The sequence below is a fragment of the Strix uralensis genome, chromosome 8 (assembly GCF_047716275.1).
Source record: "Strix uralensis isolate ZFMK-TIS-50842 chromosome 8, bStrUra1, whole genome shotgun sequence".
Taxonomy (NCBI): Eukaryota; Metazoa; Chordata; class Aves; order Strigiformes; family Strigidae; genus Strix; species Strix uralensis.
In genome coordinates this window covers 242963-269303 of record NC_133979.1, presented here as the reverse complement: position 1 = coordinate 269303, position 26341 = coordinate 242963, and the positions used below count along the sequence as shown (strand labels likewise).

The 26341-nt window shown below is 38.5% G+C and overlaps 2 protein-coding genes and 2 non-coding genes across 15 annotated transcripts in view; all 4 read left to right on the top strand.

Annotated features, from left to right (window-relative positions):
• The first annotated feature begins 1305 nt into the window (after nucleotides 1-1305).
• Nucleotides 1306-15480, top strand: RABGGTB (Rab geranylgeranyltransferase subunit beta). Its single transcript, XM_074875736.1, has 9 exons — nucleotides 1306-1331; nucleotides 1824-1931; nucleotides 3000-3197; nucleotides 5678-5783; nucleotides 7192-7244; nucleotides 7368-7478; nucleotides 9448-9573; nucleotides 10356-10505; nucleotides 13291-15480. Exons 1-9 carry the CDS (start codon nucleotides 1329-1331, stop codon nucleotides 13429-13431), a joined length of 996 nt encoding a protein of 331 aa, XP_074731837.1. The 5' UTR covers nucleotides 1306-1328; the 3' UTR covers nucleotides 13432-15480.
• On the top strand, nucleotides 2094-2176 carry LOC141946893 (small nucleolar RNA SNORD45). The gene has a single exon (XR_012629965.1). It is a non-coding gene; the product is annotated as a small nucleolar RNA SNORD45 (small nucleolar RNA).
• On the top strand, nucleotides 4164-4248 carry LOC141946894 (small nucleolar RNA SNORD45). Its single transcript, XR_012629966.1, has one exon. It is a non-coding gene; the product is annotated as a small nucleolar RNA SNORD45 (small nucleolar RNA).
• Nucleotides 15481-16075: 595 nt separating the features above from the next.
• The window catches only part of MSH4 (mutS homolog 4), a 33331-nt gene continuing 23065 nt past the window's right edge, over nucleotides 16076-26341 (top strand). For all 12 annotated transcript variants that reach the window (XR_012629793.1, XR_012629794.1, XR_012629791.1 and 9 more), the window contains exons 1-3: nucleotides 16076-17464; nucleotides 19378-19539; nucleotides 23634-23797. Coding sequence is in view for 7 of the 12 variants with exons in the window: in XM_074875732.1 (XP_074731833.1) it covers nucleotides 16858-17464; nucleotides 19378-19539; nucleotides 23634-23797 (933 nt within the window). In the remaining 5 variants the exon portion in view is untranslated. The remainder of the gene's footprint in view (nucleotides 17465-19377; nucleotides 19540-23633; nucleotides 23798-26341) is intronic.

Below are 26341 nucleotides of genomic sequence, written 5' to 3'. Positions count from 1 at the left end.
CAGAAGAGACAGTCCCTGGACTCCTTGAACGAATCACTCTGTGCTGGTGAGGCCGTACCTGCAGTACTGCGTCCAGTTTTATATCCCCAGCACAAGATACAGACTTAACAGGAGGGAATCCAGCCTAGGGCCACAGAGAGGATGAAGGGTCTGGAGCATCTGTCACGTCTCTTGCCTGGATGAGAGGAGGCTCGGGGTGGTCTTGTGTATGTACATAAATACCTGATGGGGTGCAGCGCAGGGGGGAGGGTCAGGACGAGAGGCAATGGGCACAAATTAAAACATGTGAAATTCCGCTGGAACACAAGAAAACACTTCTTTTTATTGTGAGGGATGTCGTACACTGGCAGCGGCTGTGGGATCCCATCTGTGGAGACACTCAGAACACAACTGAACACAGTCCTGGACAACCTGCTCCAGCTGACCCTGCTTGGGCAGGTGGGTTGCACTCAATGATCTCAAGAAGCCCTTCAAACCTCAACGATTCTGTGAATTCATTTGCAATTTCTTACCAAAATGCCCTTGCCTCGCTGTGGCCTCTTTCATCCGTCATCTGAATTTAGTGCTGGATGGTACAATTACTGTCATCAGCATCAGTTTTGCAGTGCTTATTTCTCAGGTAGGCCACAAATAAAGTGCTTAATGACTATAAATCACCAACTTATTTACCTGCAGGTAGACCAAAAATGCAACATCCTTGCTAAGTATTTGACATATATTAAAAATAAACTTATTGTTGACTGTTCTATGTGAGGCAGCATTATACAGGATATTCCTTGTAGAGTCAGAATGGTTGCTCCTCCCTGGCACGGGTCTGTGGGGAACATGTGCCAGCATTGTGCTGGTAATCAATAGCATAATCATCCTAGATGGTTTTAATTAGGAAGCAAAGGGGGTTTTTTTGAACAAAGGGGCAGTTATCCTTACCCACTCTGTGGCTAAATTTGCTTTTCCATAGAACTGAGGTAACAGAAGGAAACAAGCTGTTTCTAAACGTTGGACTGTCGGCTGTGGTGCAGGGAAGCGCACAGCTGGAGTCCGTGTTGGATCTGCTCCCTCCTGAGAACCCTGCGGCAAGCCCGAGCGCCTTCGTACGCACCCCAGGCTCGGAGCGGCCCCTCCGCGGGCTCCCGGGCGCCGTGCGGCACCGGCCCTGCAGCACTGACGGCAGCGGCCGGCGGGGGTCCTCGGGCGGGTCCGGGCCGAGCCGCTCGGCGCGCTCCTGCCTGGCGCCGAGACTGGAGCCGCGCGGAGGCCGCCCCTGCGAGGCCCCGCGGGGCGTCACTTCCTGCCCCGCCCCGCCGCTCCTTCCGGTGCGGGCGGCCAACATGGTGGGTACCGCTGCCCGCCTCGGGAGAGGCTCCGGCCCGGCCCGGCCCGTGCCTTTGCCTTCGGGGCGGCGGCCGCGGCGGCGGCAGCACTGGCGGCACTGGCAGCACTGGCCACCGCGGCTCCGAGCGGGCCCGGGAGCGCGCTCGCCGGGCTGGGTCCGGGCTGTGGGGCCTCGGGGTCGGCGTCCGGGCAGGGCCTTCGCGGGGTGGGGCGCGGGGTCCTCTGCGCGTGCAGTGAACGGCTCCCGTTTTTTCGGGCGGATGGGTGTTTTTTCTCAACTTTACAGAAAGATTTCGTTCGTAGCATTTTCCTGGGAAGGATTTAGCCAGACTGAAGAGTGACGATGAGAGATAGGAGGTCTGCCCCGTGCTCAAAGCGGACAGAGCCGTCCGTTTCCCAGTGGCTGCTGCTAGCGTTAGCTGAAGGATGCCGAGGTGGAAAAACCCCTTGAACTGACAATAAAACTGACGTTTTGTTGGTGCTTTTTACAGGGGACGCCGCAAAAGGATGTTGTAATAAAACCCGATGCCCCAAGCACGTTGCTTTCAGAGAAACATGCGGACTATATAGCTTCATACGGAACAAAGAAAGATGATTATGTAGGTATTGATTTGTTTCAGTACAGCGGTGGTTTTATTAACAGCGATAGTGACCCTTATTTACTTGCTCAGAGTTAAGGGTTATATGCATGCTCACAAGCTAATTGTTCCTTGCCCTGCAATCCAAAGTATAAAAGAAAGATGTCTTTGTTAATTTCCCTAGGTCTGTGATGAGTTTTGGCATGTATTATCTGAGTATAAATTTGAAGATTATCGGTTTAGCTCTAGAATTACTCTGAGACCTGAGAAATTAACTGCTTGTTGCTTCTTCACGTACTAGAATGCACGAGGAGTATAGCTGCATTTATACATTTTGATGGGACAGCATATGGAATCTCACCACAGCACTGCTTCGTGCTTGCTAGGTTTGATAAAAACTTTAACAAACATCAGTTTTACAGTCGTAGGTCATCAGATGTAGCCCACAATAATTGAATTCCAGCTCCAGTAGGTGAAAAATGTCAATAACTGCTTATGTCTGAAGAAAAGTTGCAGTTACCTTTACTGTCCACAAGACGTCTAAGCACTACTGCTTATGATTTGTTCTTGTGCTTAAAAAGTACTGCATGTAGAACATGTTTATGGGTAGTGTAGCTGATGTAATCACTGTAAGAGAATTCAATGTGAAATGTCACTTCTTAGTGCAACTTTAGATTGTGGCAGTTCTGACGCTTGGAAGTAAGTTTCACTAAATGTTAGACTTGCTATTTTTGAGATTAGTTGGGGTGGTAATTTGAGTGGTAGTTTGGAGATCTGAAGTGAACTGCTGGCTCACTGCTTGTATGTGTTTGACATTGAGCTTGATGCTTTGAACTAGAAAATACAGCAGAGGAAGGGTGTGTAGTATGTGTAGATACATGCGTGTACTGCGTGTCTGTATGTACGCGTGTGTGTACACACACGTGATGTGCAGAATACTTGTGAGTGGCCGATCATAGTAAGTTGTTAATGGAATGGAAGATGGTTGACATATTGAAAGCTGTTTCTAAATGTTAACTGGTGTGTTTTCACTGCTATCTATTGATGATGTGTTTATCTGATGAAGAACTAAAATAATGCTCTATTTAGGAATACTGTATGTCGGAGTATTTGAGGATGAGTGGTGTTTACTGGGGGCTGACAGCAATGGATCTCATGGGGCAGCTGCACCGAATGAACAAAGAAGAAATTCTGGCATTCATCAAATCATGTCAACATGAATGTGGTGGAATAAGTGCCAGCACAGGTCATGATCCTCATCTTCTGTATACCCTCAGTGCTGTCCAGGTAAACGTAACAGGGTAATTTTAGAAGAAAAACATTTGTAATGAATGATTTTGATGACTTCTGATTTATGAACCAGGTACTGTTGGATGCCAATGACAGAAACTATTTTGGTACCTTATTCAAACAAAACCCCCTAATGTACAAAACTTTAGGATTTAGCTGTATCATTTCCTAAAAAATTGTCAGATTTGGGAGCATTGTGCTTTTAATGATCATTTAATGGTGACTACATTCTTGATAAATTTAGTAACAGTCTTCCTGAAATACTTCTTAGGTACAGGTTTTACTGGAGTTTTTTGTAGATAATTTTGGATTTTATAAATTATTCTTAGTGTACATTGAGGTGAAAGATATGTATGACCAGAATAAGAGTACAGTTTGGGATTTTATTTTTTAATGTGTATGTTACTATATATTACGATTGCTATATAACATATTAATTAATAATTATGTAATATTTATATAAACTATATGTAAAATGTATAATTATGTGTAGTGTGTTTAGACTTTAGTAATGTACAAAAAAGCATTGTAGTACTCAGTTCTTGTTCTGTTCCTCCAATCTGCTTTTTTTGGATATAACTTAAAAATGATGCCAGTCTGTTCAGCATTTTATTTATTTATTTGGTGTGTACTCTTCCCCTGAGAAAAAGTAATTCTCAATCTTATTTTTTTATACTATCACCATTACAGGTTTAATTTCTCACTGTCTTTTGTGTCTGTTGTTTGTTTGTTTTTTGTTTTTGTTGTTCTCATGTGAACCGTCCTGGAAAAAAGTACCGAAAAGGCTCAAATGCTTCTAAACAATTACTTGCATAATATATCTCTAGTCTGATCTTATGGAAGAAATATTTAAATGGTGTTACAAATGAATAAGATAGCATCCTGTTTTAGGAAGAAAGTGTGTTGGATTTAAGGTGTTAGATTTGAAACCCTTAGGTAGAACAGAAGAATGCTGTTTTCTTGGGTCAGTGAGGAGTGTTGGCATGTATTATCTGCTCTGAAGTTGATATTTATCACCGCTTTAGCTCTTGAATTACTCTGAGAACCCGGAAACTAAAACTTTAGGCTGTGAGGTTTGAACTTTTCCAAACTGTCCCATCAAGCTCCTTTCACGAGTTCTAATCCAGTATTAAGGAAAATGGGGTACAATTATGAGCTTGTTTCCTTTTACATATTAGAGATGTTAGTTCTTAACAGTCAGTGTGAGGTTGATGGTTGGACTAGATGATCTTCAGGTCCTTTCTAACCTAGATGATTCTGTGATTCTAAATACTTGGTGTTACTAGGAGATATTTTCATGTTAACTGAATGCAGCTCTAGATGTGTGAAGTTGAAGTGTTAGCAAGTGCTGATGTAAAATTGTTGTGGTAAACTTAACCAGCATGTCCTGTGAGCATGGATGGTCTTAGTGAACAAACACCACTGAGTCCTATCTACATATCCAGAATGGTTAAAGGGTCAGGTCGCATCTTCCTTTGATCACAGTTCATAGTAATTTGTTCAGATTTGCTTTTTAAGGAGCATGCTATGATTATATATTTTCTGTTGGAGTTTAAATTTTTTGCATTTCAGTAAGACTTAAATTTTATCTAACAGTTAAAAGATTCCAGCTAACTCTAGGTGTTCAAAGTCATAGTTGGTATTTTTCAGGATTGCACTATAATATTGTTTAGTTTCAACTGTTCTTTCTATTATGCTATTTATAATAAATCCTTAATTACTGTCTATACAGAGTATGCAAGTTATGAGTAAAAACAGGAAGCCAGCTGGCGCTCGGAAACAGTACTGGTTTTGCATGACGTTGTGTCATGTGGGTTTACTGGTTCAAATCAGTGCTAGCTCAGAAAACTTTGTATCCCCTACTGTGACCTTTATTTTTCTTCCTGAGTATATTGACCGTACAGTTTGCGTCTAACTATGTTGTTCATACTTTTTCTTAAATTACTGCAATTTGGTTCTCCTTGTTACATTTAAAAATTGAATGTAAATAAAAATCTTATAATTCAAAACTAATAAATTGCTGCACGCTTGGACTGTAAGTGGTATTAGTGACTAACTGCTTGACTTACACTTGCACATGCCCAAGTAGCAGCAGTGTACAAACTACAGATTTTTAAGTCTAGGATGTCATTACCTCATTACAAAATTTAACCATAATCAAGTCACTGTTCTACATAATGCTAGCAAACAGATAAACCTGATTATGGTTTTGAAAGGAGAGCTGGAAGTTGGAAAGTAACAAAGCATGAAAGAGTTCAGCTTGACTTGCCTGTATTTTCATTTGAGAATTTCTTAAAGTTTTTAGACAGAGATAGATGAACTGCAGTGAATGAAAATTTATTTTAATAAGCCTTACCAAATAGTATTCACAGTCAATTAAACAAAGTTTTTTATAAATCCAGGATTTTTTCTTTTTAAAGAAATAATTTTTAAAAATTTTTGCCTCTTTGATTATTACTGTCTTTTTCTTTTTTCAGATTCTTATCTTATATGATAGTCTCCATGTTGTTGATGTAAATAAAATTGTTGAATATATACAGAACTTGCAAAAAGAAGATGGATCATTTGCTGGAGACAAATGGGGTAATTTTTAGATACCTAAATTTAGTGACTAGGTTGACATGTGTAAGTCTGTGAACTTAACATTTCTTTGGATGGTCTTTTTGCTTATGAACACTTTTGCGTGTGAACGCTTTTATTTTCTGAGTTATGAAAAATGAGGTTTTGTGAAGGACAGAGCTGTATTTCATTCCTTTCATGAATATTCTAAACTTCATTTCCATTTTTGTATTAAAAATAAATTCTCCAGCTCTTAAAGAAGAAAGCTTTTGGGCATTTGTAACTTGACAGTACTTCGATATACTAGATGTGCTATTCCATAAGGAATGTTTCATACTTGCTATTTAATGTCAGTCAGTTATGATCTTTATCCGTGTTGGCTGTGAAAGGATCATATGGGAATGAGAAAAACTAGTTTTGTGCTCATGAACTTCTGTTAATACTGATTTTGTTTCTGCACATAAATTCTTTATGAACAGATATGGTATTTTTAAACTGTAACACAAATATTTAGTCACTCTGAAAACACTTGTCCCTATGGAACGCTTAAATTTTAATAAAATTTCTTGCATATCACTCATGTTATTGTTCTGGTAGAATTCAGTAATCAGGATCATGGCAGTATATGTACGCTGCTGTAAAGGTAGCAGTTATGTGTTAAAATGGTTCATAGTTTGCTGCATCCTTTTTGCTGAAGTATTGAACAAACGTACTGAGTGCACAATGGATTTACATTATTTCTGAAAGGCAGTTACAGCACAGCTGAAGGAGTGTTATACCTGGTGTAGTACAGAATAGCATGTGTTTGTTTTATATGTTTCAGCTTGTGGTTTTCTTAAGAAGAAAAGTCTTGCATCAGTTTGACCAAAAAACTGAATGTTTGTGTCTGGGTTCAATTTTAAATCTTGACTTCAAGTATTAATTGCTTGGAGTTTGTGCTAAGAGAGTTGTATTGGTGTGGAATTGCCAGGCAGTCATTCTCCTGTAGGTGTAGCGTTTTCTGTTTAGCTTACAGCTGTGCATATGCAAAAGAAAACTCACAACTTTCACCAGCCTTCCTCTAAAAACAAAAATGTCTTCTACTGCTGTCTGGATTTAAGGCAGATCAAGACTTGTGTCTGAGTATTTCTGAGTCCACTGTCTGCAATTATCTAGTAGAGTACTACAGATAAACTCTAAAATTATGTACTTATTTGTAAATTACCACTAGTTGAATTGGTTTGGATATATATCTGACTACACACCAGCCCAAAATGAGTTGTACACTTTTATGTGCAGTAAACATACATGGGCTGGAAAAGGAAACAGTATGGGGGCAGTTTTTAACTAGTATTTTAACATTTTGTTGTGTATTTTCAGTGGTGATTTAAATGTATTTTTGTTACTGTTAATTAAAATTCTCTTATTTCATTCTCTACTCCCCGTGTTTTAGGAGAAATAGATACAAGGTTCTCCTTCTGTGCTGCAGCAACTCTTGCACTTCTGGTAAGTCCTATATCATTATATAGGTATGTCCTATAGTATTACTTGCACAAATACTGCTGAAGTTTCTGTAGTTAATGAGCTTGGTAGAATACAAAGTGCATTAGTTGCTTTTCTGACTTGCAGGGAAAGCTGGATGCTATTGATGTGGGGAAGGCAGTAGAATTTGTTTTGTCCTGTATGAACTTTGATGGAGGATTTGGTTGTAGACCGGGTTCTGAATCACATGCGGGACAGGTGAGTGTTTCTTTATATGGAGATATTTAAATTACCAAGCGTCGCGTACTGCCTGCAGATGTTTCTTTACAACATTTATCAGTGATGTCAATTGGTGAATGTTTCTTGTTTCCCAAATGCCTAATTTTAGTACCTTAGTTAAAACAAATGAACAAATAGGTAGAGAAATCTGAGGAGATGAGTAGAGACTCAGGAGGTTGTAGTGTGGGAAAAAAAGAAAAGATCATAAGGGAACAACTTTTAGGACTGTATTTCAATCTTCACATAGTGAAGTTGCAGTAGAATGAGGATTTTTAGAGAATTTGAAATGGATATTAATGCAGACATTGGACGAGATCTGTCACTGTGTCTGACACAAATCATAATGAAACATAAAGGTCAATTGTATACTATGTTTGATATTTATCAGCTGACGAACTCAAATAAAAATAAGACTTGAACCTTCTCAAGGGGAGGTTTGCTTAATTTTTTGAGGAAGGTCAGTTTTAGGATGAGATGCGTAACTCTGGCATGGGAACACTGATCATGTTTTGTTGTAGGCACTAAAGAGTGTTTTACTAGTGACAGTGAGTTGTGAAAATGCTCAAGTTGAGAAGAGAATGCAGTAGTATAATTGGAACACATAAAGGGATCTCTCAAGGAAGAGAATCTCAATGACTTCTTCCAGCAAATAAGTTAGATAAAAACTATGTTTCCTATTTTTATTTTTTTCATGGGAGGGATTATTGCGCTTAACCTGAATTTATTAATAGAAATCAACTTCTAATGAATATTTTAATGCTGTTGCAATCACCTGTTTATTTTGCATAATCATGGTGAGCAATGCCATAGCCAGGATTCACCTCAGCACATGAAAATACTAGAGGTATTTTGTTGAGAAAAAGTGTTGGGTGTGTCGTGTGTCCCCCTGCCTTTTTTAAATCAGGAAAAAAAAAAAAAATTAAACCTGGTACACATACCTTATCTTACGAGTTTTATCTACAGTAGCATTGCCCATATAGTCTAAATGGCTGGACTGTGTTCTAGTGTTCAGGGAAGTCAGATTAAGTAGCTGAACCCAGTCTGCAGCTGGCATTTCCTGGGAGGATTAGATCTGCTGTGCATATTCACATGCTCCTTAAAATGCTGTAAAGGGCAACTCCTTCCTCTGCACAGAAGTTCAAAAGTTTTCTGGGAATAGCCCATTTATTTTGCAGTATTCTTGGATAGGCACATCACTGTTGATGTGTGCTTTTGTTGGGTTTTTTTGTAAGGCGATTACGAGCAGTCTTCAGTTGATATTGTGGTTTCTTGCAGTTTGTGCTTAGCTCTTTCTTAGTGACTGCATGAAATGTGACTGGAATATCCTGTTGCACTATAAGTGTTATTGTCCAGGAAAAAATAAACAGGGATTAATCAATGCACACATATTACGTGGCACATTGAAAGTAAGCCTGACATGACTAGATATATGTGGGATTGCCAGGATAGTTCATGACCAGGGTTAATCTGTTTCTGCTAGAGAATTCATTTGGTCTTTAGTTTGCTCTCCACAAGCCTTAGGGTAAGAGGCACGTACAGGAGCAAACCATAGGCTGGATGCAGATTTTTCATAAAGGCTGTACCCAGCCTGCAGAAATCAGTTTGAGTACTCTGGCTTGAGAGTCTATGTTTTTAAAATAAAACTGTATCTTTCTACCTGATCTTTTATGATCTTTTTCCAAAACTTGCATTAGTGTCTTACACTAGTAAAATCTTCCTGTTCTATAATTACATTGTGTAACTGGTACTTTTATACAAAAGCAACTGTAACAATAACATACTTTTCTAATGGAAAAGTAGAGCACATTTGAAACTAGGAGTTGAAATGTGTGCTTATTTTGTGTTGTGCTTGCATGACTGTATTCCTCCTTTGAGATCTTCCTGCATTTAGTCTGCTAAACTATACTTAGTTTTTAAATACACAAAAAAATTATGTCTGTAATTTTAGATCTATTGTTGCACAGGATTTCTGGCTATAACAGACCAGTTGCATCAAATAAATGTTGACTTGCTGGGTTGGTGGCTTTGTGAACGTCAGTTACCTTCTGGAGGCCTCAATGGACGACCAGAGAAGGTATTAGGTGGCTTCTTTTGTTCAAACCTCAATAGAGATTATTTTTTCTAAAGCTGAAGTACTTCTGGAAAATGTCATGACTTCTATGAAATATTAGTAAACTTTTCAAAGAAGTCACGCCTTCATTTTGATTCTTCATTTTGTCACTAATACTTGTTAGGCAGTCCTCAGCTATGCTTAGTTTGAGTCCTCAGTTTAGGAAAATGCACATGCTGAAGTACATCTTGCTGACCATTTGAACCAGTATCCTGTTAAATCAGGACTTGAATATTTTCTGACATTGGGAATGATTACTCCTGTAGGATTTGTACAAAAATTACTGGTTTACTGGACATAAGTCCTGGGTCTAGTAGTGTTCCACATCACACTAGGAAATTGTGTAACCTAGAATAATCTCCACTGGCAAATAGATAACCAACCAACAGATTTTTTTTTAAAAATGGAACTAGTTGATATGAAGTTCTTCATACTTACTTCTGAAAAAGGCGCTGGGTGTTTTTAGACTCTCCCACAGAAGGTGGAGGCTGTTTCAAAATCACATTCTTGCGGTTTTGTTGAAGAAGGGAAGAGATTTGAAAAAGACACTTTCCCTTCCTGAAAAAGGGAAGTCCTCTGAAAGATACTGCATCCAGTAACTTTGTTTTCTTTTACCCCAAAGAAACTCTTTATGTAGTTTCTCTGCAACAGTATTATGACAGCACACGTAGTAATTTGCAGAATCACCAATAAAATTTGCAGTGTCATGTTTAAAACAAATAACAATCTGTTCCTCTACTTGACAGTTACCTGATGTATGTTATTCATGGTGGGTGCTAGCATCTTTGAAGATGATTGGTAGGTTACACTGGATTGACAGAGAGAAACTGCGCTGCTTTATTTTGGCTTGCCAGGATGAGGAGACTGGAGGATTTGCTGACAGACCAGGAGATATGGTAAATAATCCTTTATTAAATAAAATATACTTAAGTGAAAATTTCAACTGAAAAAGTAAGTTTTCTCCTTTGAGTGTAACTGAACTCATGATCCAGGTGCAAGCATTTTGCAGAGCCTGCAGTTTACTCTGAAGGAGAGAATAGGGTAGAGTCGCGTTCGAAGGCTTACTGGGGGAGCACGTGTTTTGTGTTGCGCTTGCACTGTAGTATCCCGCACTGCAGTCAGTTGCCATTCCTTACAAATTCTGGTTTGGTTCCCGTAACACAGACTGCACAAACCTTTTCTCAGAAGTCCACTTGGAAGACCTCTGCAAAAATACTGTGTTTGGTGTTTTTTGGAGAATGGGTGGGTTTTTTGGGGGGTTGTTTTGTTTTGTAAAATGATACTCAAGCTAGAGTCCAGCGCAGGTTAAGTAGTCTTCAACTCTCTTGGTGGTTTTGCCTGATCTAAATGAGTCATAAGTTTTTATTAAGAATCCTTATATGCTAACTTCTGTTATGTGCCGGCCCACCCACTGAATAAATACTCTCACTGGCATTTAGCTGAGGGAGGAAGCAGCTTTTGTGATAACATTATAAAGAGGCTGGTGGTGTGGATTTTCTGCTTGGTTGAGAGAGCAATTGTGGTTTAGCTGGTCTGTTCTCTCTGGTTTCAAGTGGAAATAATTGAGATTGTCCAGGTAAAATGGCAAATAAAGTTCATGTCTTTCAAAGGTGTTGGACAGATAAAAGTATTATGAAACCTCAATGCAATTCCTGTAGAACACTTGTCTGCTTATTTGTCAACAGTCAGGGGGAAGTCTTAGCTAACTGCGTCTTCTCCTTTCTCCAGCAATGCATTAAAAACTGAAGTAGCTTTCTATGTCTTTGCAAGCTGATACATTATTCCCACTTTCGGGAGGGGGAGAAATCTCTTTATTCTTGTCTGTCATTTGGAAAGTGTTTTGGTGTTCCTAAAGTGGGAGGATTTTTGTATTTCTAAGGAGCTCACAGAAAGAGTTTTTTCCTTTTCAGAATTCTCCAAGAAAAGCCTAACACTTAGTCTTAATGCTTTTCTGGCTTCAAGATTAAACTTGAGCTATTGAATTATTTTTGTCTTGCTAGAAGAACAACTTTGCAGAGCCTTTCCTCTATATCTAATGCAGGCACCTTTGGGAGAGTGTTTGCATTTTGTATTATTTTTACCTGTCATGCATTGTTGAAGCAGGCACTGCCATAGAAACGTTGATGCCTACAGGTTTTTGCTTTGTTCCTACAGAAATTCATTCCTAACAGACCCTGTTGGTTTGGGGTTTTTTGGGCAGTTTTTTGTTTGCTGGTTTGGGGGAGGGGGGGTGTTGGTTTTGGTTTTGGGGGGGGGGAGTTGTGAGGGGTTTTTTGTTTGTTTGTTTTGTTTCAGGGGGGAGTGTAGTTTGGGGTTTTTTTTAATTAGTTCTAGGTTCTAGTCTTTTGATTTGACATTGTGACTGTATTCCAGGTTTTGAACCATAAGACAACTCTGTCATCTTTTATTAAGTTGCAAGCAGCTAGTTCTCAATAACTTAGTAGCTGTGCTTATTAGCTCTTAGTTATAATTCAGTAGCTTTTTCCTTTATTTGCTTTAAAGAAAACTGCAGAAAGGAGCAGACAACATAGCAGTAGATACATCTTCTGGGAATCTAGGTTTCCCTGAACATAAATACTGTTCATCGAGAGGTCCAATCTGTAACTTCATTTGCACGCTTCCCATTGGCAACCATCTCCCTTCTGGGCCTGTTCATCTGTACAGGGAAACTCTGTCTTGCTATTCCTAAAGTGTACTGTTTTATTATTATTATATTGCTACATACTTACTTATTTTACCCCTCTAAATGACCACACACTCATTCTGGGAAGGAGCAAGTAAACATATGTCTGAGCCTTGACCACACGTGTAATGTGGTCCCCAAACCTTTGAGGAGCAAGACTTGCGATGCCAGTGTCATTTGAGCCTTCTAGACTGTCATCAAGTGATGGGAGATCCTGTATGTAACATGCTAATCCAGTTTAGTTTACTGCAGTATAGGACCTTTGCAGTAAGATCCAGAAGTTCCACTAGTGCAAACAGGATCTATGCTGCACCAGACAGCACAGGTACTTTTGGATAGGATTTTATAGAATGGCTAATTAACTCCACTGATAGGATGTTTATGTCATGAGACTTCATAGTCTATTGCATGCAGTGATACATGCTTTTAGGGAAGGTTCATACAGTGAAGGAGTACTTGGATACCACATAACTGCTCCTGTCTCTTCTGGGTTTTTTTCTTCCTTGTATTTTTTCCTTTCAGTTTTCTAGCACAGTAGGTTGCTGCTCCCCTCTAAAGATTTTACAGCACAGTTCTGTATTCAGAGATCATTAAAGAGCATTATAATGTTGCTAAAGAGCACATGAGGAATTTATGGAAGTGGTACTTGTGAATGATCAAATTTACTTTAAAAATAATCTTTGTTTCTGCTGCCCTATGACATTGCATGCTAATAGAGACACATGAGTGCTTCCTGCCAAATTCAGAGTTGAAAATCATCTTAGCAGCAGACGATCAGCAAGCATCTCTGAGTAAATCATAGTATTGTAAGTGCATGCTGTGGAAATTGTCTTGCCTGTCAACATGTGTCAGCACAAATGAAAGTTTGTTCAGTTGCCTTGTCTTTTCCAGCATGGAGATTTGCAGTTCTCTTGCTAGCAAACAAAAGCTTTATTCCGTACAGATAAAAAGCTGATTGACTTTTGAAAACGGATGCAAATATTTCTTTCTTCTCCCAGGTGGATCCATTTCACACCTTATTTGGAATTGCTGGACTATCTTTATTAGGAGAAGAACAAATTAAGGCTGTCAGCCCTGTCTTTTGTATGCCAGAAGATGTCCTTCGAAGAATAAATGTACAACCTGAGCTTGTAAGCTAAGCCTCGTAGGGACAAAAGGTTGACATGCCCAGTTGCTTTGGTTTTACTGATTTAAGTAATCTCATCTCTGAAACTGTTAGCATATTCTTCTTTGAAATGTGTTTACATTGCGAAAGTAAAGCAATAGCTTTACTGTGGGCTTTGTCACTTTGTAAACTGTATCAGAACAGGCTGACTGTAATAATCTGAGTGTAACGTGTTCTTTGGTTGTATATAAGAGATGTAGAAACATTTCTGTATCTAAATATATGGGCCTTTGCATTTTTTTTTAATATTCAAGTCAAAGCAATAGTGTGAATGCTTAATTTTTGTATTCCTGTGATATCAACAATGCTAGCATCTGTCTTTACACAAGCATGTTTTGATGGTGGATCACACAAAGCACTTGAAAAGAATATAAAAAAAAAATCCCAAACAGAACCCTACTTAAGCCATGCACTTAATGCCACACACTTGTGTATTTAGTTCTTCTTGTTGACATTTGCCATCACTTTTATATACTGAGAAACATTCTGATAGTAATTGATACCAGTGAAAACAAAAATTATGGTTCCATTAAGTATGTAAATGTCTTCATTTATTGATGAGTCCCTTAGATAAAATTTCGCTGATATTTGAAGTAGGGCATACCTTGAGTACATATAGTGAAACTTGCTAACATCAAGCATTCTAGAGAAGGTCCCTGTAGGTCAGTGACTTATAACTGAATATAGAGTTGATCCTAAATTTGTTGCTGGGTTGAAATCCTGCTTTCATAGCTTTTAAGACAATAATTGCCAACACATGATTGTGGTGTAATTGAGAATAAAACTAGCCATGGAAAATACATGTTCTCTCAAGGATTGAAGTCCTATTTGTCTTCACAGAAGCCCTAAAATTGCCTCTTAATTTACATTCTACACACCCTGGCTGAGACTGAATGATATTCCTGTTGAAATATATAGTAAAAGGTAATTGTGAAGGGGAGGAAATCTTTGATAATCTCTGTACTTATGCTTAAGGGAGGTCTAAAATTGTTTCAACCACAGTTTTAAAAGCCAGCTGGTTAGTTTTATCCAGCCCATTTGTGTTAGTAGAGGGTAAGCTAGAACTGGACAAAGTAACATTTTGGTAGACCTTTACTTGTAGGGAATTTCAGAGAGAGAATGTGTATTTGAATGCTCAAGTATTTTTAATGATTTTTTTAACCCTTCTCAGCAGGGTTTTACATAAGGTAAAAACTCTACTCTTTTTAGGTGTCCAGCTGCCTGATGAATTCTTTGGTCAGCGCCTGGAATTAATTTCTTTTTCAAGGTTTGGAAAAAAGTTAGAGTAGGCTTTGTGTTGAGTCTGAGGGAATGAGCACTGATCAGGTTTTATTAAACAGTAAAGTTTAACAACATTTTCAAATAAATTTTTCTCATTCCAGGTTACCTTTGCAAGTGATACTTCTGTTCATCTAAGAAGGCACTGTTCAGTACATAGGAATTTGTGTAGACAAAATAGAATCCTCTTCAGAATTTCTAGTCTAGTATAGACTGATGCACCTGGGAATTAATATGTGGGTGACACTGCATGACAGTGTAGAACACTTCACTGTAGGTTGAAATCCTTTTAATATTATTGGAGTTTTTCTCTGAAGAAGGTCTGGTCAATTTCATTTCCTACATCAGCTGTGATTTGTAAAGATCTTGTAAGATTATAGGTTAAAAAATGGGTGAGTATGTGCACAAACTAAAAACTTTTAAAGAATATTCTTCCATTCTTTACATCAGTTTTTCAAACTACTGTATTTGTAGGAGGAGAGTCATCACAATTTTTCTTATGCAAACAAAATCACATTTTCTGTTAAATGTACTGTGAAAAGAATTAGTTGCCCTGTGTGTCTATGTTAAGACTTACATTATTTTGGTGCAGATTACATTGTTACTGTCTACCTCTATTTTGTTAAAAGTATTGATTAGATTTTCTTGGTTTATGTAGTTAGAAACTTTGCAGTAAATAATCTGCTGTTCTCAGTCTTCAGTTACAGGTCCTTTATTAAAGGCTTTCAGAAATTTGTACTTTCATAACTTTTTTTCCCATGGAAGTCTTTATATGGAAAGATCCTGACTGTGATGGTTTAGCCCCTGCCCGGGTCTGAGACCACGCAGCCGCTGCCCCTCCCCCACAAAGGGAGTGAAATACAAAGCCCCGGGGCTGAGATAAGGAGAGGTTTAATACAACAGTGCAACAGCAACACAACAAACAGTAACAATAACAGTAATAGTGATAACAATGAACAGAGCAAAATATATACTGATACAGCAGCGAGAGAACCATCTGCGCCAACCCACGTGATCACCGATTCTTCCCACACTCGCTCCAGGATGTGACGTCAACATGATATATGAATAACCCGGCTAGAGCTTCCCCCCACTGCTCGGGAAACTTAACCCCATCATGGCTAAACCAGGACACTGACGTTATCTTAGTACTTGATCTTAAGTACTGTAGTGTAGCCAGCATTCCCAGAAATAAATTTTGCAGGATGCTGTATGAGAATGTGCAAAAGAGTAATGAGTAATTCAGGTACATAAAATTGTGTGTCTGTGGATATGTTTATTAAAAGAAAATGGGGGGGGTGGAATCAACAACCATTCTGTGACTTTCAAAGAACATGGTTAAGTCCAGAGGTACGTGCTTTATTCCAAAGCTGTTTCCTTTCAGTTTTGTTGAGATAGCTTGGTTAGGCAAATTCGGCCTTATGATTCATGACCATAAGAAAGGAAGGAAGATGGAAGATGGACATTCCTTTTGTTTCTGCTTTTCTTGCCATTCACTTGGATTTCTGGCAGAGAAGAGGAGAAGGTCTAACAGCAGCTTCAGGTCTAACAGCATATGGGAAGTTCAATGTAGGACTTGAAATTCAGGACAGTGGCGGTAATTGGAATTGGCACCTCCTGTCTTCCATCGTTTGCAGTGAACGTAAAGTTTCTGATGCTCAGATTTGTAAAGCTCATTGCTGAGAGCCCAGGCCTGTTCTGAATGAGGAGGCGGGGGTGATGCCATCCAGATGTCAGCTGAGGAGCTGCAACGGGGTAAAACTGTTGTGAAGCTGAATAGCCATCAGGCTACACCTGTCCACAAAGAGTTGTGGCCTAGTAAGGGCTGGCTTCGGTTTGGAGTGTTTTCTAATGCAGATGTATTAAAATCCAGAAACAAAATGTTGTCTAGTCAACATATTAATTGAGAGTGTTAGTGGTGTATGTTACATGGTAATATATAAAGCAGTGTTACAGTGTTATAAAACATGCACAGAAGGACACAGTTCTAGATGTAAACAAGCTTTATGGCTTTAATGGGGATGTTTGGTATCTAAACTCGTGAGCAGGAGGAAAACATCTGTGAACTCATGCTAGAAGTTTCTGAATGTTGAAGAGTGAATGTGGGACAATTTATGTTTAAATGCTTTACTGCTGTTTGAAAGAGCAGACCCTGTCGTTGTGTTCCTGTCACCCCTTTATTGTCTGTAATTGCATATTTATAATGAAACCTGTTGCCTGCCCAGCATCTGTATTTCCTATTGTATCCTACATGGCTGTGCTGGTAGCGGCAGCTTCACCGTTGCTTTTGTTTAGCGCCGCCCCCCGCTCCGCCTCAGGGCCCCGCGCGCAGTGTTGGCGGGAGAGGCGCGCACATGCGCGGGAGGGCGGCGGGTGCCGCCATTTTGAGGGAGGCGGCGGGGGGGGCTGCGGTCGCCGCGGCGCAGCTGGTGCCTGCCCTGGGCTGGCGGCGATGCTGAGGGCGAGCAGCGGGGCGGACGCATGGAGGCGGGCGGACGCCTCAGAGTCCTATACGGGCCGCAGCTCCTCCACGGTGGGGTTGGGCGGCCGGGCGGAGCAGACGCCCCGCTATACCCTTGGGCTGCTGCAGACGCCGCGCAGCACGGCCGACAGCACCGGCGACTTCTCCAGCGGCGGGGCGAGGCCGGGTAGCTCCAGCGGGGAAGGGCTCGCTCCCAGCCGGGCTGCCGGTGGTAGCAGGGCGCAGCCGCCGGTTTCCGGAAGAGGAGGTGGGGTGCGGCGTTGCCATCGCTCTCCGGGTCTTCATCCCTTTCTTTTGTCCTCCTGCCCTCCTCCGGGCTTCGAAAGAGCTGTTACAAACGGTGAAGGGGCAGTAGCATCTCTTCGTCAGAGCAGCTTCTTTTTTTTTCGTTCAGCGCGTCAGAACAATGGTAGTCGTTCCTCGCGCTTCTTTAAATAACTACTACTGTCTTTGTGTAAGCTTTTTAGATAGCAGTATCCGAGTTCCCTGCAGGAGTCAAACTGGTTTGAATTGCAACGCAGTATTAGGTTTGCTAGAGGCTGAACCACATTCAGTTGGTTATGGGTTTGGGTTTGGTTTGTTGGTTCATCAGACTTGATCCTACTGTCTGTATCTTGGCAGGCTGAAAAAAATGATTCAAATGGTATTTTTTTTCACTGGGAAAAACTGTAAAAAGAATTGGAAATTCTTTGAACGCTTGCAGAAATGCGTTCTGAAGTACACACATGTCCGTTATGTATAAATTGGGAAGGAAGGTAACACGGTTTTGGGTAACGTACGTGATCAGTCATCCTAAAAAAACCCAAACAATAACCAAACAAAACATAGAATGCTAATTTGAGTAGGACATAAGTTATTGTTAGATGTTGGTTTAAAAAAATATAGATGGTTTGGTTCATCTGGTCTTTAAAATTACATTTTTCCCCATGTTATTGCCAGGTTCTGTACATTCTAAGGTAATAGAAAAGTCTTTTCTGCCAAACTTCTGAATGAACTTAAGCCAAAATCTAAGTGAATGCTGTTTTTAAAAATCATCTATATGCATTGCAATGCTGATTTGGCCAGTCTTTAAAAAAAAATATTTCCATCTGAACTAATAATGGGGTTTTTTTTTCAGCTGTCACAGTTTTGTAAGATTTTAAAAAACCAAACACCACCATACACACCCCCCCCCAAAACCCCGGTGCTGTAAATATTTTTGTACCAACCATGAGAAAATGTCACGCAGTTAATGGATCATCTGAGAACAATACTGAAGTATTTCGTCTTGTAGATCAATTTTTAATGTAATAGAAGGGAAACTTTTGGGTTTGCATGACTCATTACCTGGTATGTTGTAAGTTTTAAGTGGAAAAACTCTGTTTATATTTTAATTCATTTTTCATCTTAAAAAGCAATTATCCAAACTAGGTTAAGGACATGATGTTGTTTCAGTCAAGAGAATGGAAAATAAGAAAAAATACTTTAAATAATTTATTGAAACTAGAGAATGGTTTGAGAAAAAGAAATTTTACTGGACTTAAAAATGTAGATAAAGCGTAAGATATGTGGATAACACACATCCCAGATTATTGTATGATTTCTAAGAGTTGAACCCCATAAATGCAAAGGGAGATGATTCTCAGCTGGAGGGGTTCTTGAGGATGGTTCTTGATTTTCTTTATTGTCCTTTTTTTAAAAAGAATGCTCAACTTTAAAAAAAATTATAAATGTGTGCCGTTTCAGATATGGATTTTAAAACATAGGCAAATGTGAAATAGAGCTGATGTATAGCATTCTTTCACAAATGTAGAATTCATTAGAATATGAAATTATGCATTGTAAAGTGACTTCCGTTGTATTATTTCAGTAGTGTAATCAAAGATTTTTATTGGTGCTTCAAGTAATGTTGTTGTGGAAAATAACCATATTGATACAAGCTTGTTTTCAAAAGAGACTGATTTTTATTTCATTTTATCCTTTGGGAGAGTTTTTATAGAATGACATTAAAGGTTGTTGCTTGGATATCTCTAGTAAGAAAAATGAAATTTTCTAAGCTGTATATTTATATATTGTTTTCTGAATAAAAACTGATTCAATTTTTTTTTTCAGCTAAATGATATACAATTTAATGTGTCTGTTTTTCACAAGTTTTTTCTCTTCCTCCCCCCCCCCCTTCAGAATCATATTTTGGGGACAGAAGTTCTTGTGTAGAGAATGCTAGCACATTGAATGTCACGAGCTCTTCTGTGCAAGGCCTGAATAGCACATGTGTAGGAAAAACACCTGTCTCTTGTGGTAGATCTGTTTGCAGAAGCCATACCCCTCTTATGGGGTATTCAGGTAAGGTTAACAGCTCTTAAAGGAAATAGTCCTACTTACATTTCTAACATTATTTTATTAAACATACTTTTATTTTTTAATGTGATACAGTAAGATACTGAAATACATTCAAAACACAAAACATAATGTGTTTTGTACTGCAGGGGATGCCTGCCTATGAGGATGCACCCATGGGGGAAAATACTGCTTTAGATACTGGGTAGATTGTTCTGGCACTGCAACCTCTTGTCGCTTACTTTGCATTCATGTATAAATTATCAATGTAGTTAGAGTTCAGACTTCTTTCAAGTTGTCCAAAATTGAATTATTTTTGTGGACGGGTTGGTTTGTGTGGTGACTGAAGAGCTCAAATTTATGCACGTTTCTAATTAGGATTTTATTTTTAAGCTTGTAATGCATTGTACATCACATATCATGAAGTCATTCTCCAGTTTCTTCTTGCAAGTTTTATGCATTTTTCATTGGCATCTTCAGAGGTGTAGAAAGCTAGTTCTTCAGAAGAACACTTACACAGTAGCACGTTGTGTGTACATTTTGTAGTGCTTCTTATGAACAAAATTGTGTTACAGGGTAATGATGTCTTGTGCCGTGTTACGTGTATCTGTGCTCTGGTAGAGCAGAAGTAATGGGGTTTAAAGTTCTTTCACAGTCTGACTAATCCTTATCAGTTCAGTATTTAGTGTTCTTAAAGTTATTTAATGGTAATTCTCTGAAGCAATTAAATTATTTAAAAATTTATTTTAAAAAAATTACCTATTTCCAGTAAGAATACAGATTGGCTCTCCACTTGCCACTGACTTGAATTATTGTTTTGCAAAATGTAAGTAACACGAAGCTTGTAATTTCTTACAGCTGATCCACAGTTTTCTTTGTGACTACTCCAGGAATTGGGGAGTCAAGAGTTACTATGATGTTGAAACCCACAGAGCAGATTTCTCTAGACTTTATGCAATTTAACAATGAAACAAACCCACGTCTTCAGTTTCCTTTGATTTTACATGTGTGTTGTTTAGCCTGAAGAAAAGGAGGCTGAGGGGAGACCTTACTGCTCTCCACAACTATCTGAAAGGAGGTTGTGGTGAGGTGGGTGTTGGTCTACCAAGCAACAAGCTACAGGACAAGAGGAAATGGCCTGAAGTTGTGCCAGGGGAGGTTTAGATTGGATATTGGGAAAAATTTCTTCACCAGAAGGGTTTTCAGGCACTGGAGCAGGCTGCCCAGGGAAGTGGTGGAGTTGCCGTCCCTGGGGGTATTTAAAAGACGTGTAGACGTGGTGCTCAGGGAAGTGGTTAGTGGTGGGCTTGGCAGGGTTAGGTTAATGGTTGGACTTGATAATCTTAAAGGTCTTTTCCAACCTAAACGATTCTATGGCTCTGTGTTTGTGTGTGTGCTGGTCTGAATACTTGTTTATCCTTATGTATTGATATGTTCTATGTTGTATGTGACATCCCTTGATCAGTCTTTCATGGATGTGTACTGAAGACAGCGTATCCAGAATATCACTTTCTGAAGAACATTGGTTGGTCACTGTAGGTTATTTTTGTGTGACAAACTGGAAAAACTAACCATCTTCCAAATAAAATTTGTGTAATTACCTTACCTAATCTAAAGTACTTATTATTATCTTTACCTTTTACTTGCTTTTAAAAGAAGAGTTAGTATTGTGATCAGCTGATGATGATGGGCCAGGGGTTGTTCTGAGTAGAAGATTCAGAATAACAGTTAGGTTTTCAGCAGGGCTCAGATGAAATTTTATGTGAGTGCTGTTGCTGACATCCTGTGGCCTACAGAACATAGGTCAAACAAATGAAGTTTTAGATTCAGCTGTGTGCAGGATCAAAGATTTCGCTCAGGTGGTAGCCAGTTGCAGTTCAAACAGCCTTTTAATCTTCAATTCTTGGATAAACTCTAATTCTGATCTTGCCCTTCCGGATTCCTAGTAGGATTAGTTTTGATTCTTGGGGTGCAAATTGAGTTTACTCAGAGGAAAATGGCAAGTTTGGTGTATTGTGCCTTCTCAGCAGGATCGTTCTGTTTTGAGAATATACTCCATTGCTTTTTGAGAGCAAATTCTGTGAGGAACAAGGGAAGGTAATGGTGGAAAAGAATGTAAATAATCAGTACAAAGCATGTAGAGTTTATTGGTGTTTCAGATCAGTAGATACGTCTGTGCTATCAAAATCCAATACTGGTTTAGATGGTTTTGAAAGTGTAAATGGGACATGCTTTTTATATGCAAGTATTTTGTCTTATTTTGAATACTTTAGACTTAATGGTTATTTAATAATGGCATCTCTTCTGAATATTTAAGTGAATTCAAGAAGGATTAAGTGAAGAATCTGTTCAATGCAGCTATTTTAAGGCTTAGTTTGGCTTTCAGATGAAAGTTAAGAAGATTGAGATCATGAAAGATTTTTCCAGTTTGTCTGAGAAGTTATACCAAAGTGTATGTAGCTGCTGCTTTTCAGTGTGGTAATTACTTCAGTACTGCTCATCAGGTTACACATTTGCTCATTTGAATAGCACAGTCTCACAATCTTTGCTTGCAGTTTTCCAAACAAACTGTCATTAATAGCTTTTCCAGCAGAATTTGGAAGAATGCAACAATATTTGCAAAGCTGAAATGAAAATTAGCCAAGATAATAAAAGAAGCACTGTATACATATTTTTGGCCTTTCATAGATTAAAGGAAGTTCAGTACACTCCATGAGTTAAATGTCATATGTAGGAAGTAGTGTAACTTAGCACTTCAGAGCAGTGCTGCTTAAATAGCGGAGCATAATTAGCTGTGTGTGGACTCTATTACTGTTGGTTAAGACGTTGTTGCACAGATCTGTGATGGCAGGCATCCAGAGGGAAGTGGCAGGGTCAGCTCATTTTCCCCCCAGATCCCCCCAGTTCTTAGGTTTTCGGCACCAAAACAGTAGTGCTAGAAGACACTTGGGGTTTAAGTCAGTGCTATTTAAAGTTCAGTGGTGTGGGAGGAGTGAGATGAAGGAATGTGTCAAAATTCATCTCCATTCAGCTATACTGCAATAAACCACAGCTGCACGCAAAATAGCCCCATTTTCAAAATTAGCTATTTGGATCTGAATGACATAAGATTAGGAATCATAGGTCTGTAGAGTTCAATTTAGGTATAAACATCAGGTTTATTGTAGGTCTATAGTACAATCCCAAAGTAGATTGATGTTATGTTGGGCAAATTGCTGGAGCAGCTGGGTTGGTGGTTTTATCTACATGGGAAAACAAAGAGACTAGATAAGAAAATGAGGTTTAGGGTCTTCCAAAAGAAAGACATTAGGTGTTAAAGAGCTGTAATCTTAATTTTCACACTTAACCTTTGTAAGGGGTGTCTTGGAGAGATAGCTGGGTATTTGAAGAAGGTGATGAGATTAGTTGAGTTTGTGATGATATTTGGGAAAATTTAAGCCAAACCAATTTTAAGATATTAAAAATGTTTTTCAAAAAACAACCAAAATGAGAATCAAATTATTGAGTCTCAAGCATACTGCAGAGATACATATTTTGCAGTAGTTTAATAAGCTTAACGTAAAATCAGATGAAATATATATAAAAAAATAGACGTTTGTTTCTCCTAACTTAATGAGACCTAAGCCACCTCGGAGTTGTGCTTTCAGTGGAATATTAACTTAAGAGTATCTCTCTGCAATTAATACACCTGATTTTAAGTAGCAGTAATAGCTGTGCATCATTTTGAATTTAAAATGGCATATGTTTAATAATACATTGCCTTTTGGCATGTACTAACCATCCTTTTTGTTTAGTACAAAGATAGTGACTCAAACTGTATTTTCACAGAAATGTGATTAGTTCTGACAATCTTAAATGAATGCATTCAGTCAGCCTTTTAATGTAAGAGTATGGTGTTTGTACTTTGGAAAGCATGCCTTGTCTGTATGGTATGGCAAGTAAGGAGTTCAACAACCAGCATTTTTAACTAAGTTTGGTAAATTGAAAGGGCTTTTCATGGATATAGGAATATAGACACATTTTTCACTTGGAATGTCAAAGTATGATTCTGTGAATGTAAAGTAGTGGCTCATAACTGAATGTGTGCAACTCTTTTACAGTTACATCCTCATCTGCAGTCTCTTCTCATACTGTTGCGTCGGTTATTGTAGCCGTAGTAGAAGGAAGAGGCCTTGCCAGAGGTGAAGTAGGAATGGCCAGTATTGACTTAAAAAATCCTGAGGTGATTTTATCACAATTTGCAGACAATACAACTTATGCCAAGGTATTGTTGCATACTTAGTTACTGTGTCCCTTACAGGCTAATTATTGTGACTTTCTTAAAAAGCTTATGACTAATGGGAAATTAAATTTTTAGTTTGTAGAAGAAATTCCTCAAAATTCAAAGTAACAAGTTCTAGAAAATGTCCAGTGTTGAAAGGACTGCTGTTTACTGTGCCTCAGGTTTTAGATGAAGAGGAAATAATGTTTTGCAAAATAGCCTTTCTGCAAAAAATACTGTGTTTGAACTATGTGGGAGTGAGATGCCTTGTTTTGAGGAGTATCAGGCAATACATGGTGGTAGAACTTGCAAATATTTTTCATCAGGCAGAACAACTCTGAGAGCAGAACTGCATAAATAGGTGTGTGTGGGTGGAGGGGGGTGTGTGTATGTGTGTTAGGGTAACTGTAGGGCTGGCTTTGTATGGTTGCATAAATATTCCTTCTCAGGAAATGAAATTCACTCAGTTTACATCCAGGTGTTCTGCCTACCAGCACTGCGTACTCTACATCAATTTGGAGAGCAAGCTCTCTGGTTTATGCATCACCAGCATTAATAAAACATCGTATTTAATGGTTTTGTTGCAGTTACACATGCTAGGAAATAATGTAGCTTGTAGCATCTTTACAATATTCAAAGCAATAAAAATGAAATTTAATTAGGAGAATAAATAGATATGATTCAGAATATAAACAGCTATTAAATCTATTCACTAAAATATATGTTGTATAATGTAATTTTGGTGTCCCTGCCCGTGGCAGGGGGGTTGGAAATGGATGATCTTTAAGGTCTGTTCCAACCCAAACCATTCTATGATTTTTTTTTTTTTTTTGATCATTAGTACCTTTAAAGCTTATCCTGATCTTAACACACATTAAGTACATATTGAACCTGGCAGCTACAGAAATACTTCTGTAATATACAGTACTAAAAATCAAAATGAGACATGCACCTTGAAAATGTGGGTGCATAAGAAAATGTAGACATTCAGGTGATGATGCGGCAACTTAAATAACAGTTCACTTAAAGGTTTGAAAGTGAAAAATTGGTTTGCTTGTACCTAGAACAAAAAAGTTCCATGTAATCAAAAGAATGAGAAGACTAGAATTCTGCAAGGAAACCAGATTATTTTTATGGAAATTTTTTACTAATTTTAATGGTTTCATAAAGATTACAGTTACTTCTAAGACTAAAAGGCTTTCTTTTTAGCAAGCAGTATCTGGGTTTATAAGTCTAGAGGCTCCCGTGTTCTACTGCCTCAGGGTTAAGAACTATTATTGTCCCATGAAATTTCTTTCTCAAACTGAGAATATTTTAGCTGCCCAAACTCCTTCCCCACCTCTTTGTTTTGTCTGGAATTTAATGATAAAATGCAATTACTTCTCTTAAGTCTTTCATACTTTCTGATAACATGACTTATCTGTTACTCAGGCTTGTAACTTGGTAAGCTTACATCTTTCATAACCACCTGTCAGGGCATGGGCAGATAGTTCAGTGTTTTCCTCCCCTTACCATTCTAAAAGATGTACAAATAGAAATGTACACACATCTTTGTAATTTTACATCTAGATTATAACGAGTTCTCCATTCTGTGGGCATACCTGGTTGACCATCAAGTCCAAAAAAAAAAAAAACCAAAAACAAAAACCAAACTGCTAGTATACAACTACTTTTTCCCAAATGCACTACATGGCCTAGTTTTTAATCTTTTTATCTCTAACAGTACTGTCTATCTGCTGATCATCTGTTTTCTTACAGTGTCACTCTCTGTGTTTTGCTAGTGATTGATATCAAGTTTATTGTATTTTTTTTCTTGTGCACCCTTTTATTTTTGAATATTCTGTAAATTAATTCAGTAAAGTTTTCTTGTATTCTTTAAGTTCCTCAAGGTTTGCTTTAACTATGATGCCTCTGAAAAAAAACTTCCTGATGATTATTGGATATGACTGGCAGTAACAGCTCTCCCTCCCACCCCCAATACCCTTAGATGATTTATTTTGTGTATTTTTTTATGCTTGTTCCCCTTTCCATTGTTATCTGTGCTTTCACATCTTAACTTCTAAGCACTTAAAATATAGCCCATTTTTTCATGTTTCTTCCCTGAGAATTTGTGGACGATGATATAAATGCATAATGATGTTTGTCCTTTCTCGTACAGTAAACAAATAGAAAAGCATATAGTGTACTTTAAATCCCTACAGCAGGTGTGTATAACAATCAAAGCAAAGCTGGTTTATATATGTGCATTTTGAGCCATACTGAAAAAGGTAAGGCTGAGATAAATGTTATAAGAGGAGGTTAGAACAGAGTCTAAAACAAGTCTCAATCCAAATATTACTAATATTCAGACCTGTTGCATTTCTTCGTCTTCCAGAACACCATTAACTTTTCAGCTGTAAGCCCAGAAGCCCAGAAAGCTGCCTTCTGTAGAAAATAAATCCTGCTTTCATCATAGCTCTGGAATATAATTTTGGATATTTATCTCTTGCTTTGACAATAAGCATGTGTTTGCATTTAAGTAAGAGGGAATACACACCTCTGTTTAAA

Bases quoted from the DNA above. Each gene is read 5' to 3' on its own strand.
- RABGGTB (XM_074875736.1), top strand. The intron at 9,574-10,355 runs GTATTAGGTGGC...TCTACTTGACAG, and splicing joins TCAATGGACGACCAGAGAAG to TTACCTGATGTATGTTATTC. The intron at 10,506-13,290 runs GTAAATAATCCT...TTCTTCTCCCAG, and splicing joins CTGACAGACCAGGAGATATG to GTGGATCCATTTCACACCTT.